The sequence below is a fragment of the Penicillium hispanicum genome (assembly GCF_028827665.1).
Source record: "Penicillium hispanicum strain IBT 35686 chromosome Unknown utg000006l_segment0_segment0, whole genome shotgun sequence".
Classification (NCBI taxonomy): domain Eukaryota; kingdom Fungi; phylum Ascomycota; class Eurotiomycetes; order Eurotiales; family Aspergillaceae; genus Penicillium; species Penicillium hispanicum.
This window is the reverse complement of record NW_026623198.1, coordinates 2,570,404-2,584,385: the sequence shown is the minus strand read 5'-3', so window position 1 is coordinate 2,584,385 and position 13,982 is coordinate 2,570,404. Positions and strand designations below refer to the sequence as shown.

General features: G+C 52.1%; 7 protein-coding genes across 7 annotated transcripts; 4 read left to right on the top strand and 3 right to left on the bottom strand.

Annotated features, from left to right (window-relative positions):
- Positions 1-232: 232 nt before the first annotated feature.
- On the top strand, positions 233-1,214 carry N7459_007306 (uncharacterized protein; the record flags this gene model as incomplete). The annotated part of the gene is made up of 2 exons (XM_056946474.1): positions 233-433; positions 486-1,214. 2 exons carry the CDS (start codon positions 233-235, stop codon positions 1,212-1,214), a joined length of 930 nt encoding a protein of 309 aa, XP_056798473.1.
- Positions 1,215-1,409: 195 nt separating this feature from the next.
- N7459_007305 (uncharacterized protein) lies at positions 1,410-2,132 on the bottom strand (the record flags this gene model as incomplete). Its single annotated transcript, XM_056946473.1, has 1 exon — positions 1,410-2,132. One exon carries the CDS (start codon positions 2,130-2,132, stop codon positions 1,410-1,412), a length of 723 nt encoding a protein of 240 aa, XP_056798472.1.
- A 957-nt stretch (positions 2,133-3,089) lies between these two features.
- Positions 3,090-3,572, bottom strand: N7459_007304 (uncharacterized protein; the record flags this gene model as incomplete). The annotated part of the gene is made up of 2 exons (XM_056946472.1): positions 3,090-3,404; positions 3,459-3,572. 2 exons carry the CDS (start codon positions 3,570-3,572, stop codon positions 3,090-3,092), a joined length of 429 nt encoding a protein of 142 aa, XP_056798471.1.
- A 1,016-nt stretch (positions 3,573-4,588) lies between these two features.
- N7459_007303 (Ygr210 GTPase family protein) lies at positions 4,589-6,374 on the top strand (the record flags this gene model as incomplete). Its single annotated transcript, XM_056946471.1, has 10 exons — positions 4,589-4,624; positions 4,680-4,737; positions 4,801-4,810; positions 4,889-5,251; positions 5,309-5,340; positions 5,402-5,613; positions 5,673-5,878; positions 5,929-6,108; positions 6,161-6,281; positions 6,348-6,374. 10 exons carry the CDS (start codon positions 4,589-4,591, stop codon positions 6,372-6,374), a joined length of 1,245 nt encoding a protein of 414 aa, XP_056798470.1.
- Positions 6,375-6,536: 162 nt separating this feature from the next.
- On the bottom strand, positions 6,537-7,001 carry N7459_007302 (uncharacterized protein; the record flags this gene model as incomplete). Its single annotated transcript, XM_056946470.1, has 2 exons — positions 6,537-6,551; positions 6,609-7,001. 2 exons carry the CDS (start codon positions 6,999-7,001, stop codon positions 6,537-6,539), a joined length of 408 nt encoding a protein of 135 aa, XP_056798469.1.
- A 551-nt stretch (positions 7,002-7,552) lies between these two features.
- On the top strand, positions 7,553-9,257 carry N7459_007301 (SET domain-containing protein; the record flags this gene model as incomplete). Its single annotated transcript, XM_056946469.1, has 4 exons — positions 7,553-7,843; positions 7,906-8,423; positions 8,496-9,087; positions 9,174-9,257. 4 exons carry the CDS (start codon positions 7,553-7,555, stop codon positions 9,255-9,257), a joined length of 1,485 nt encoding a protein of 494 aa, XP_056798468.1.
- Positions 9,258-10,404: 1,147 nt separating this feature from the next.
- On the top strand, positions 10,405-13,973 carry facB (C6 transcription factor FacB/Cat8; the record flags this gene model as incomplete). Its single annotated transcript, XM_056946468.1, has 5 exons — positions 10,405-10,614; positions 11,103-11,655; positions 11,710-12,023; positions 12,081-12,719; positions 12,777-13,973. The coding sequence occupies 5 exons, from the start codon at positions 10,405-10,407 to the stop codon at positions 13,971-13,973; spliced, it is 2,913 nt and encodes a 970-aa protein (XP_056798467.1).
- Positions 13,974-13,982: the final 9 nt, after the last annotated feature.

Below are 13,982 nucleotides of genomic sequence, written 5' to 3'. Positions count from 1 at the left end.
TTTCTACCCTATGTAGGTAGGAACTGGCTAGGTCGTACGCGGCTCCTTTCGTCTCCCAAGCTGTGACCCTTGCGGGTCGTTTCTTAAGCCCATTAGGCCCTTCTTCAAAGATATAAGGAATGCCTGCGCTGCTGGAGGGGTGGTTTTCTCTTCTTACCCATTCTATACATATCATGCACATATCACGCCCAATTGAATAATCAGTTACAACCACCTTGTCACTTCAAACACAATGGCAAATTCTCTCTCATTGTCCTGGATGTTGGTTGCACTTTTCCTACTGATTGTGCACCCTGTTACCTCTCACCCGATTCAGGCTTCAACCTGGACCGAAACGAACCGATTCAAAGACCCGGAGCCGCGGGGATCAAGGAATGCCTTGAAGAAGATACAAGGCACATGGCCTGAATTGTCTCACACGAAATTCAAATCGGTCAGTCCAGTGCTTCTTGCTACCATAGATCCAGTCAACTGACTAGCGCTAGGCCTCAACCCCGGTCCACGACGACGAAGGCAATATAGCATCGGGATCAGAATCTCTTGGGCGACACCATACATCAGGCTTCATTTTTGAAAAGCCGATCATCCCGGTCCTCGTACCTGTTTCTGTTTCATCTGCATGGAAGCAACACCAGAAACAGCACCACCATGTCGAAGAACAAAACCATCCGAACCCTGAAATCAAACCCATCGCCACCTACAGGGAAGATCAATATGGAGAAATAGTAGGACGCCCGCATACTTCCGCCAAGGGGTTATACGGACATCCCACCGAATACTACTCCGCGTCGTCCAGACTATCCTCTGGGCACTATCTTCCATTCTTCTCATACCGCATGTCGTTTCCTTACCTCAAATCCGCACCAGTGACCTTCCCGCAGATCCCACTTCCGGGAGTTTTTACGGCCGTAATGGTTCTCTTGGCTCTCGTATGGATTACAATCGTCACTATTGGCGTGGTCGAGTTTGGGAATCATCTTTGGAATCGGAGAAGAGTATCAAGATTGGCTGCTGAGTGCGACCGAGATCTAAATGAGGAGCCCTCTTTCGGATCGATGGACGAAGTGAAGATGCCTCTGCACACTTTGTACCCAGGAAATTCGAGGATCGGGACCGAAGAGGAAAGCCGAAACGAAGACTCTGAATCATTGTCGAGTGATTCAGATTCAGATTCGGATTTTGAACCGGAGAGGGTTGATTATCGCATCTTTTGAATACTGGCAGGGCACGCATACGGAGAGAAAAAAAAGAAATATTTTGGAAATGGACTTTAAATCCGGTGGAGATCTATTGTACAGGATAGGGACCATTGTCGTCATAATCCTAGCTCCAGGCTAGACCTTGATGAAACAGAAAAATGCGCTTGCTTGCTCCGATAAACCCAGGGTAATTCAAGTCTTTGAATCACCTTAAGCACGCTGGTCCCGCTCCAGGGGTTGGTACCAGGTGGTGTTGTCAACGCCCTTCTGGCGAGGACCACCGACGTCCGCACCGCTCTCGAAGTTGGTGCGCTGGAATTTCTGCTCCGCAGCACGGCCAGGGTCCATCTTAGAGCCAATCTCAGAGTTGAAGCTAGCATTCTTGGAGGCGTCAGTGCTGAAGCCACCCTCGCGCACGTTCTGGCCGTGAGGCTTCTTGTGCTGGTAACCGTCGGCGATGTCCTGGGTGTAGGAGGGGGCCTGCCCGGCGTTGTACTCGCTGCGGTAACCGCTGCCGCTAGCGTTGGAGTGACCACAGTGCATACCCATCTCCTGCTTAGTAGCAGTCGGGCCACCGGTGTAGCCAGATTGAGGGAGGTGGGCGCCAGGGAAGTCACCCTGGCCGCCCAGAGCCTCGGGGTACTTCTCCTGGCGCTGGCGATCCTCACGAAGACCACCAACAGGGGCAGAGGGAAGAGTCGACGCAGCGGAAGTATCGGTGGTGTTCAAAGTGGACTGGCTGCCCGAGACACCCATGGGCTCGGCACCCCGGTTCTCATTAAAAGCACCGCCCTTGCGAACAGACTCAGCGGCGAGGGAGTCGTTGGCGATGGGGCCCGAAGGCTCCTCAATGGGCTGTTGGGAAGAGAGGGGGTCTTTGGTGACCTTGGTGCTGCGGGGGCCCGAAGCGATGGGAGTTCCCTGAAGATCCATGGTGATAGTATGTGGGTAGGGATATAGAAGGGAGAAATAGAAGGTTGGAACAGTCGGTTGGCCAGAGGTTTGTTGTTTGTGGAATAGAATTAGATTGAGTGATCGATTGGAAGACCAAGTTGGTGATGGGGGGAAAGCTATATAGCAATTAGCTTGGAGCTTCGCCTACAGCTAGCAGGGGAGATTGTGATATCAAGGCGGATGATGTCACACTTACGATATTCCCAGCACTCGCAAAGGGATTCTTCCATGCTCACCTGCCAACACTAGCCAAAGAGTCACGTCAACACTCCGATCGCGATGCACTCGGTGGCGGGATTCGAGACAAAGGACGGTGGAGCGCTTTGCTTCTCCATTAGTCTCTACCCACTGTTTCTGGAGGAAGGACTCGTCATTGCCGAGGGTCTTGTCCACACATTCTTATTCCATCGTGGAGACATGAGTTCATCGGGTTATCCCCAATGATCTCGAGCCCAAAACTGGGCAAGATTGCGATGGAGTTAAAGGTTGACGTCAGGCCTAGACCGTGCGCATCGCCTTCCGAAACTGGAAACGCGAGCACTCGCATCAACATTCATTCTTCTTTCTTTCTTTCTTTTTTTCTTAAAAGCATTGACAACCCCTGGGCGTACATCTCATGGGGCTGCCCAGTTGTTTGCAAAAATTCAACTACATGGTTCTCGTGGTCATCGCAGATTTATGTGCTGGCCAACCGGCCAAGCTAGTTAACTAGTTAGTGAGTACAGTATGATCCTTGAAGTCATCAATTGCACCACTAGAAACTAGATAAGCAACAAGGCACCCGACAGTACAAAATCAATACACCATAGGTTTTCAATACTCGTGTGAGGACTGTACAGTCCTATAATAAAATGTGGAATTCAATCACTCGCTCATGACTCTGTGAAAATGGCTATCATACACATGGTGGGACCCCATAGTCCATATGAACATCAATTACCGGGTGGTAGCATCAGAGGGGAGGTTTTCCAGACCCTCGACAGCCTGACGGCCGGGGCCCTTGCCAGGCGCAGTGTTCTTGTGCAGCTCCTGGCCAGCGACACGAACACTGCTCTCGGCAGTGGCAGGTCCTCGGAGGCCGCTTTCCATCTCGCCGGAGATGGGGCCTTCAATGCCACCGGAGCCGACGTTGACGGTACGCTGATCGGCGGATGACCAATCGCTGGCAACTGGGGGCTGGTTGGGAAGGGGGAGATTGGCCTTGGTCTGGTCAATCTGCTTGGACTTGTCGGTGTTTTGGTCGATGATCGACTATTGGAGAAGGTTAGTGGCGGAAATCTGAAGATGCTGTAGCAAGTAACCTACCTTCATCTGGGAGACGTCGGAGTCGGAGGGAGGGTTTCCGCCGTGCTGCTGAGCAAGCTTAGACTCAGCCTTGCGCAGGTCCTGGCGGGTGGTGTGGAAGGTCTGCTCTGACATCTTCGGATGTTGGTGTATGATTGTGTTAGGAATGAGTTGGGAAAGGCCGGTGATGAAGATGTTATAGAGACACAGTGTAGAAATATTAGATTTGGTGGGTTGTTTGACTACAAAGCATACTTATACTTTGGTTCTCTTTGACACCATCTGTGACGTCTGTTCTGGGACGTTCTGGGATGACGACATAGACCATCCAGGCCATGGATGCGCATCTCCCCGATTCTCCACTGAAGCCAGGAAGGCACGTCTTACCTCATCTTCGCAATTCCAAGGTTTACGAAGGCCGTCCTCAGCAGAGCAAAGTGCCTAGGCTTGTGTCCATTCGTCGATCCTCATAGATCAGCGTCATCGGATGTGGCGGCGCACTCTCGTTGTGGATGTCGCATGTCCCTGGTTGTGATCCCACCAATCAATCACATCGGGGCAGGTCTTCCAAGCTGGCTTGTGAGGGCGCCGATGTCATAGGCCCGCTGCACCCTGGCCCGTCAATCTCCCTGAACGTGGTCCTTCGATTCATCCAGTCTGTTCGGCAGGCCCAATGAAGGAAGCGTGGGGTTGGTCTCCTGCCAGTGTGGATTCCAGGGAAGAAGTGCGACCAGAACGTCCCATCACGGATTGACCTTGATTGTTGACTTATAGAACGTAGATGAGCAAATGCTGAAAACAAGCCAACTAGCTGGTCTCTGGTCTGATCAAGAATGGCGTATTTCGAAGTGCATACAAAGTCGCGCTGGGAAATTCTCACTCGGATTTGAAGCACGACGACCAAGTGGTCTGGAATAATGTGTCTTGACCTGGGGATTCAAACGGTCTGACCCAGACCACGAAGTATACAGGACTTGGAGGATATCGTCGGTCTGTCGGTCCCCTTCAATCGTGGCTGACACCGCCTTCCTTGCCGGGCAGGCAGAAAATGTTTCTTATCGCAAGTCACCGAGTGTGGTGCGCACTTCAAGCAGACCGAAGGAAACCCTTGGTCGTTGTTGTCGTCTTTCTAGCCGTGCAGATTTTCCAAAATGCCCCGAGATCCATTGATTGGACTGGTGGGCAAGGTTCGTCTCCCCATCCTGAGATCAAGGCCCCGCTAACCATGTGAGGGGCACATAGCCCTCGAGTGGGAAATCTACGACATTGAACAGTTTGACCGACGCTACTTCTAAAGTCGGTGAGTATATGGCTCCTTCGATTTCATTTGAACTGGAAGACTGAATAAATGACTGTTCAACAGGCAATTTTCCGTACGTGTTACCCCCACCGCTGCTTGCGACGAGCATGCCCGCCTTATCGACCCTCCGCTAACGACTGACGCGCGGCAGCTTCACCACCATTGACCCGCAGCGAGCTATCGGATACCTGCAAATCGAATGCCCCTGCCAGCGACACAATGTCTCGGATAGGTGTCGGCCGAACTACGGGGGTTGTCATGAAGGGCGGCGCTCTGTGCCCATTGAACTCTTGGACGTCGCAGGACTCGTTCCTGGAGCTCACCAAGGGCGAGGATTGGGAAACAAGTTCTTGGATGATTTGCGACACGCCGATGCCCTGATTCATGTGGTAGATGTAAGCGGAACCACTGATGCCGAGGGCAAGGCTACTCGAGGATACGATCCTTCCGTGGATATTGAATGGTTGCGCTCGGAGATTGTGCGCTGGGTTCAAGGCAATTTGATGGAAAAGTGGTAAGTCTGGTGGCGGGCAAAGTCACCTTACGATAACTGCTAACGGGCCCGCTGCAGGGGCTCCATTAAGCGCAGACATGTCGCAACGAGTCAGTCCAAATTCTGCCTCGCATTGACTTTTGAACCCGATTATTAACATCAGAATTGCAGAGGCAAACCCTGTCGACACTTTACAGGGCCAGTTCTCGGGATACGGAAGCACATCATCGACTGTGGCGCGTTGTTTGGACCGATTGGGGCTGAAGGAGCCTTTGGAGGAATGGTCGGATGAGACAATTGAGACTGTGGTCAAGACTTTCATCGATGAGAAGTTCCCGACGGTGTTCGCTTTGAACAAAATCGATCATCCGGACGCAGACAAGGTACGTTGGCACACGGGGAGGAAGAATGAGGCAATATCAAATATTAATTACTGGAACAGAATGTCAGCAAAATTGCCAAGATGCAAGATCCTCAGTCTATCGTGCTCTGCTCGGCCATATCAGAGGTCTTCCTCCGGCGACTAGCTAAGCAAGGATATATCAGGTATATTGAAGGCAGTGAATTCGTGGATACACGAGAGGATCTGATTGAATTGGGCGAGCCGGATGGTGGAGGGCTCAAGGAAATGGATGACAAATTGAAAACGTGAGTCCGTCGCAATTGAGAAATATGCTCCTCCAGCTAACTAGGCACAGCCGGGTGGAGAACTTGAAAGACATGGTGTTGTACCGGTTCGGGTCGACCGGTGTTGTTCAATGTCTTTCTCGTGCGGCAGAGCTTCTAGGACTCGTGCCAATCTTCCCAGTAAGGAACGTCCAGACTTTCAGCTCTGGCGCTGGAACCGCGGTATTCCGTGACTGTGTTCTGGTGAAGAAGTAAGTGGTGTGGAATTTGATGAGGCCAAGAGCCTATTCTGACTTCCCATAGAAATAGCACCGTGGGCGACGCTGCTCGGAAAATCATGGGAGACGTGCCTATTTCATATATTGAGGGCGTCGGCGGTACTCGAGTATCGGAGGATGACATCGTTGCAGTTGGAAAGCACGATGTAAGAACTTCTTTTCTACAATCCCTCGTTTCACCTTCGACGCTGATGCTGATTATGCGCTCCTAGATTCTGTCCTTCAAGGTCGGTCGGTGAACCATCACATTCCATTTATGTACAGTCTTGATATGGAATTATGGTGGTACTGAAAACGCCCTGCAACGAATTTACAAATAGAACCCATCCTTTTGGAGCCGAAGTAGGGCACGACGCCTCTAGCCGTATTCAAACGCCGTCGAGATGATATCAGTACCGAGGTCAGCGGTTACCTTTCTGTTAGACATCAGCAATACAGGTCTGGGCCAGCGGTATGAATGGGTGGGCTCTTACCTGCGCACGTTCATCATTCATTCCGATGATGGGCTCTGGTGCTTCAGGGTGTTCCTCCTTCGCCTTCCTGCTATGCTGAAGACCCCCTCTCTGTGTAGTTCCTTGGGACTTCGTTGCATCTGCGATACCCTCATGCGTCTCCCGTTCTTTCATACCAGCGGCAACAGCCCCCGAAGTAACATCGTGCGTATCCCCTTTCTTGGATCGCTCGGTAGAATGTTCCCCTGTCGAGGCGCCTTTCCAATCTTTAAAAGCGTGAGGTCGATTGCCGCTCTGCGTATTGGTAGCTGCCCAGCGCAAAGTTGATCGGGGTAGTTGAGTATACTGCTGTGGCTGACGAGCAAATACACTTTGAACTTTCAGTATGGGTGTGACACGATATTTAATCGACATGATCGAGTGATTGGAATGAGTCTGCAAGCTCTTAGCAAGGCCTTGATTTACATTACATACCCTTCTCTCTTTTTAAGTCTTTGCAGCCGAGCTTGGTTATGACGTCTTGATGCTGCAATCTGATCCGCCGGCGGCGACTCTTATCGATAAGACCGATAACAAAACCTTGAAACGAGTAGATAGTTGGAAAGCTCGACAGGCGGACTATGTATGTGAGTCGGCTTTATACTCATGATAAGAGCTGGACCGAATCCAAAATTTCAAATGATAAATGTAAATACGGTAGATGTGCATTCCCGACCCTTCCCCGATGCAGCTGAGAAGCTTACTAAGCACACTGTAGCTCCTGCCCGCACTGGAGGCCTTGCCGTGCTCCAATGAACCTGGATCTTGCTTGGCGCGTTCGAGGACTGTCGTCAGACCCAGCTTGTCCTCGATCCACTTGAATGAACCAAAGTATTGGGCCAAAGTAGCTCATGAGCTGCGGGTTTCTTTACTTACCCGCATCCCAGTAAAGCTCCGCCTAAACGAAAGCTATCCAACTGACCACGATGAAACGTGAATACCTCCCACTTGAGTCCTTACCAGCCTGGCTAAGGCTCAATGGAATCAGCTCAAACGGAGTTGCCTTTCAGAGGTTTGGCTCGGCCGATAATGCCACGGACAAGGGGAGTGCAATTGTCGCAACACAAGACAAGTGCAGCAAGGAATCCGACGCGCTGCCAGAGGTCCTCCTTCAGATCCCGTCAGACCTGCTTCTATCCTTGGATACAGTGCTTGACTATTCCAAGTCCGACCAAAATCTTAGGGAGGTTCTGGAAGCGGTGGGTGAATTTGGAAGAGTATGCTCTCATCCTTCACAGTGCCATATACCGGAGCTTGGAGCCTCGCTAACTAGTGCCAGACAGCAAGAGGCGCGATCATGGTCTTCTTCCTTATCCAAATGACTCATTCCAGCCCAGACACACCGAGGTCAATAGGCGTGTCTAATCCCTGGACTGAGTATATCAAGTTCCTTCCATCATCATTCCCCTTGCCCACTTCATATTCCGAGCAGGAGCGAGAGTTGCTCAAAGGAACCTCTCTTGCGGCTCTGGTGGAAGCAAAGATTACATCCCTTGAGCAGGAATTTGACTACTTGCGCAAGGCTACAGAGAACATAGCCTGGTGTCGGCAGTGCTGGTGGAATGAAGATGGGGGCTCGTTGACCTTCCATGACTGGGTGTACACCGATGCTGCGTATCGGTCTCGCATGGTAGATCTACCGCGGAGGGGACACGCAATGGTGCCTTGTATTGACATGGCCAACCATGTGTCTGGAGAAAGTGTGAAAGCTCTGTACGATGCAGATGCAGAGGGGAATGCGATTCTGCAGTTACGCTGGGGCCAGAGTTTACGCCCTGGTGATGAAGTGACCATCTCGTGAGTGGGCTCAATGGTCTCATGATTCCCTATCTTATATTGGATGAAGTGCGCTGATGTCTATCACTCTAGCTATGGTGACGAAAAGTCTGCATCCGAAATGGTCTTCTCATATGGATTCTTAGAGAATGATCGGACCGAAGCGAAGCAAGCCATCTTGGATATAAAAGTGCCGGATGATGACCCCCTCGGAGTCGCCAAAAGGATGATTTGCCAGGAAGCCCCCGGAGTTCGCGTCTCGGACACCCCGGAATCGAACCCAATAACCAGAGCAGGCATAGTATGGGAAGGCCCACTGATCTGGTGGGCCAGTGTGAACGAAGAAGATGGCCTTCACATCGGCGTTGCGCAAACAACAGATGGTAGGAGGGAACTAGAAACAACGTGGCGGGACAAGAAGATCCAATCGCCCCATCAACTCCGAGAACTCCTTGCTACCGATCCGCTGTGGGATATCTTCCAGCTCCGGGCGATTGTATTAGTGCTCCAACGACTAGAGACCCAGCTCTCGCTTCTTCAAGAGACCGAAGAGGCTCTGCTGAACATTCAGGATCAGGCACTCCTAGACAGCATGTTTCGACCTGAGGTGTTCAGCTTGCTGTCTCGACTAAGAAAATATGAGACAGTGCTCCTGGAAAGGGCAGTGGAGCAGCTTATGAAACAGGTAAGCTCTTGAGATATGGAAGCATTCCATGAGACGTATTGTGTGCTTAACATTTAGGATCCAGTGCTAATTATGATTTCGTATAGAGAAACGAGCTGATGGAGTCTGATACCGTTGTAGCCTATCTGAACCAGCAGTCTCAAGCAGACGAGGATGAAGATTTCTCATGAAGGAGTAATTGGGAATTTGCAACAAAGGATTTATAAACGGAAAGAATTCATCCCTGACTCCGATCAAACCTGGCTCACTGAAGGGTGTCTAGCCCCAGGGCTGGTGCGCAGATGTAACGCTAGTGGATGAGTCTGGATGAAAAAAGAGGCCGAGTTCCATTGAGATGACCAATATGGGAAGAAAGCACATACGATGACGTTGGCGGTGACCCCTTTTTTTACCAGGCTAGTTGGGAGCTAGAGTAGAGATCGGCAAGGGTGGATGGTGATCGCCATCGATCTCGTCTACAGTATAGGGGGCGTCTCCCACTCCGGCCTCAAATGTTCTTTCCGTGGAGTACACGACGCGGACGAAATGTGGCGATGCATTTATTCCTTTGCGAATAGACCTTGGGTTGAAACCAAGACCGTAACCTAGAATCCAAGGATAACAAGTAGTTTAGCGCCCGGTAACCATTTCGGCATTTGTTTGGAAGTCGAGGCACACGCAAGAAGAGAGCCACAGTGCTTTTTTGGGGAAGGCTGCAAGAATGTGCCTTTCCGGCTGGAATGCCCCGCAAGATTCACCATGGAACCCCAGTCAGGATAGCGCAGGTTGGCGGGTGAGGCACGCTACAGACAAGGAGGTGGGTCGCAAAACCCATGGGTCGAGATTCATCTCGCGTTTCTCTCGGGAAAATCTCGTGACTGGACTCCTTGGGACCGGATTCGGCTGCAAAACCTCGGGGTATGATCTAATGTAATATACCGGGGCCCTGATCTCACCAAGTGCCGTTCTCGTCATCCTTATTGGCGAGTCTGCGGCGTCCCAAAGACGAGACTGGGTACATAGTCGCACAATACTCGGATCCCCCGCGTTGATCCACCATGCGCGAACGGTCGGGGCGGCAAGCTCGCCACTGTCAAGATCGTCCCGGATGGAGCGAGTACATGGATCCCATTCCCGCCGAAGAGTGGGCAACGGCATGAAAGAAGAGACTGAAGGTCTGTCCACAGGTCACCTGCTGCCCCGTTTTTAAACTCTCGCACAGTATACATGAACGATGCCACCACGGCGAATCGCCATGCCACGAATGTGATCATGCTCATAGTGGTGCTCAGACGAAGTCTGCACTGGGAATAAGGAATTGCAGCAGGCGACACCATCATGAGAAAAAGGGCTGAGGCTGGGGAGAAGCCTCGGAAGCGGGAGCGCATCATCGCTGACCCTGCGGATCCGCACTGGCCATTAGAGTGGAAACAGAGTTTGCAGAATGGATGGGCTGCGGCGTTTCATTCGCCCCCAGTTCGTATCACAGGCCACATCGAACGTGCGCAGCAAGTACTTCCTCCTGCGCCCCCCGGCGCATCCATGGATGTCTGTGGTCCTGGTACTGGACAGCCCAGGATTGCGGGAACAGTGTGGAGTCCGGGGAACCTCGGGAGGATCTCACCGTCCGCATCCCCCCAGCATGTCTTGTGTAGACCCAGAGATGGGCAAATTTCGGAGTAGAACGGGGGTTGTGCCACAGATGAGAAAGAGTCCTCTTCCAGAAAATGAGTTCACGATGGCAATTCCCCCCGCAATATGATGCGGCGGAGGTGGAATGGGGAGAGTTAATTGAACCTTGGCGGGAACACAGGACGGTACGCACATTTGTGATGTGCTCATTGGCTGATGAGCTGGTCAGCGGTCCCCATGCCCTGAGTCAGCAACCTCCCGCATCTCCCCGGAGTCCCCTCCCCCATCATGATGATTCTTGATCCCATCTTCGTCTCGCTGGACATTCCGACCTGTCCTTGACCTGGGAAACCCCTGTCACCTCATCACAGATTCCTCAGATACATACATTCTGTGTTCTGCAGCGCGACCCTTCCTCGCTACGACCACCAACAGAGACTGATGCGGCCAGTGAGCCTGCCCGTCTACACAAAATGCCTGGTATCTTGCCGATGAAAGTGATCAAGGTTGGCGGCACCGGTACCCAAAGCCGTATCGCTCAGGCCTGTGATCGATGCAGGAGCAAGAAGATCCGCTGCGACGGTGTTCGCCCCTGCTGTACACAATGCGCCAACGTCGGATTCGAATGTCGGACAAGCGATAAACTGAGCCGCCGCGCCTTTCCCCGTGGCTATACCGAGTCCTTGGAGGAGCGCGTGCGCGCGCTGGAGACGGAAGTCAAGGATTTGAAGAACTTATTGGATGAGAAGGATGAGAAGATCGACGTCTTGTCTCGGATACATTCCTTTTCGCCGCCATCGCAGCGCGCGGCTTCGGTGCGATCTCCATCAACGTTGGCGGCAAACAAATCTCCCACTTTGGAGGCAGGCGAGGGCGCGATCTACGTGGAGCGTTCCGCTATGCAACCAGCACCCGAAAATCCATACACTGCCCTTTGCAGCACTCGGGGGTTTGCCGGTAAGTCGGCTCTATCTTTCTGAGCAACCTTGCAGCATGTCTAACCGCAGGTAGGCGTTTTCACCGACAACCTTGTCAGCCAGGGAAAATCAACCTCGAGGCTTTCAACTACGGCATTGACCGCATTGCCCGCGCCCGTGTCGCGTGGCTCTTTGAATCAAGCAGCCAAGACGCCGCCGCGGCTGGTGTCGGATCAACTTATTAACATCTTCTTCCAGGAGTGGGCCGCGCTATACCCCGTGGTGCATCGCCCGACCATTCTGAAAGCTTATGAGCGATTCCTGAACGACTCGGAATCCCTGGAAACTGATGTGCATATTATGGCTCAGTTGAACTTGATCTTCGGGATTGCAGCTCTTTCATCAATTGTAAGTATCCCAGTGGGCCGTTCACGTGAACACGACACATACTAAACCAGACCGCAGTCGAGAACCAATCAAGACCCTACTTTCTTCGAGAAGAGCTGGTCGAGTTCCCTTGATTTGTTCTCCAGCGAGACTTCCATTGGAAGCTTGCAGTGTTTTGTTCTGGCCCAGATATATTGCATGACCAAGGGTGACTACCGCAGTTTGCTTCGTTATCGCGCCCTTGCAGTGGATATTTGCCACCAGCTCGAGCTTCACCAGAGCCAGGAGAGGCTGCTTTCCAATCCTTTGGAGGGCGAAACTCGCAAAAAGGTCTTCTGGTGTCAGTATGTGCTGGATCGTTTCAGTTCTGCGTTGACCGGAATGCCCGTTCTCCTCCGAGAGGTGGATATCCATACTGAGTATCCTGTGGACGTGGATGACGAGAACGTCACTGAGACTGGGTTCTTGCCCACTCTTCCTGGCGAATCCACTCGCATCTCGAGTGCTCTTGCTCTCTTCGAGGCCTCGAGGATTCTGAACAAGACTCTGGAGGAGGGCTATCCCTCGAAATCAGTTTACGATGTGGATGTCTCCAAGATTCGTTTGGCGGCCCAGCAGTTGGATGAGTGGCTGCGCACTCTCTCGCCTCATCTGCGCCTCGAGTTCAGTCAGGACAAACCCAGTACAAATGTCACAAGTAGCCGATCGCCCCTTCTGGTGAGTTCCCTTCGTATAAACCGGTCCTCCTGCTTGGCTTTCTAACTCCTTTGCCAGTCCCTTGTGTATTACTTTATTCGATCTCTGATCCATCGGCCTGCTGTGTGCTTTGCTGATGAGCATCTACGCTCTCCGTCAGTGCTGGCGCTTTCCGACTCCTCTAAACACATCATTCAAATTCTTCAGTTGCTTGATGAACGCCGACTATGCCTTTCGCTCAGCATCAACCGCAAAGAACTTGTGTTCTTATCTGGACTTGGCGTTTTGTGGCAGACCCTAGGGTTGAAACGTGATAGCAAACTCGTTAAGGAGAGCCAGAAGCTGCTTAGTACTGTTACGGAACAGCTTGAAGATGAGTCCTCAGAGGCGGCGACTGAGTTTGGCGCCCTTGTAAACACTTTGCTTCTTGTTGAGAATGGCAAGCGGGAAACACTTCCCGCTGCCAACCAATCGCAAGAGATGGTGACTCCGGCACATAAGCCGACCAAGTCTCCAAAGAACCAGCTACAGTCTCTGAAGTCTCGCCTCATGGGCGGTGATCAGAAGGATCAGTCTGTGAAACAAGCTTCGCCGTCTCGCCGGAATACTATATCCGGGGCCACCTCTACATCACTTCCTCAATCTCTTCGGTCGCCCAGCTGGGCTAGTCTTCCCCCCTCGCAGCCTGACCAGCTTCCTGCTTCTCAATTCCACACTGACCGAGGGCATTCCCTCGATCTTGGTTCCGATTCTCGAATGCTCTCGGTACCTACGGGATACGACTATCCACCAGCAATATCCTGCTCCACTCCGTCCGATCCGACAGCCGGGGCTATCACGATGGCCGACTGGGAGTATGTACTCAGCGATATGGATCGAGGATATTCAAACATATTCACTGGTATCTACGGCGGGAAAGAATGCGGCGAGGACTCCGGTCCATTCGCATCTCTCACTGCTGAGTATAACCGAAAGACCCTTGATGGCTCTCTTGTCGTTCCTCCACCACACGACGTACATGAACTGTCTCCTGAAGCATGGTCTGCCAGCAGTGGTGATGTCCCGAAACCGGAGCACGCCACCCAAAGCGTCCTGAGCTATTCCGGGGAGAGTGTAGGTAGTGCCGAGGACAACTTCCCTCCACTTGCCGATGCCTCTGTGCACCCAGAGGATATGAACCTGATTGATCCCTTCCATGGATTATCAATGCCGGCGGACGGGGAGATTGATGAATTTGGCCTGGCCAATGGCTGGGGTCGACGGCTGGCCGTCTAAAGTTGTTCT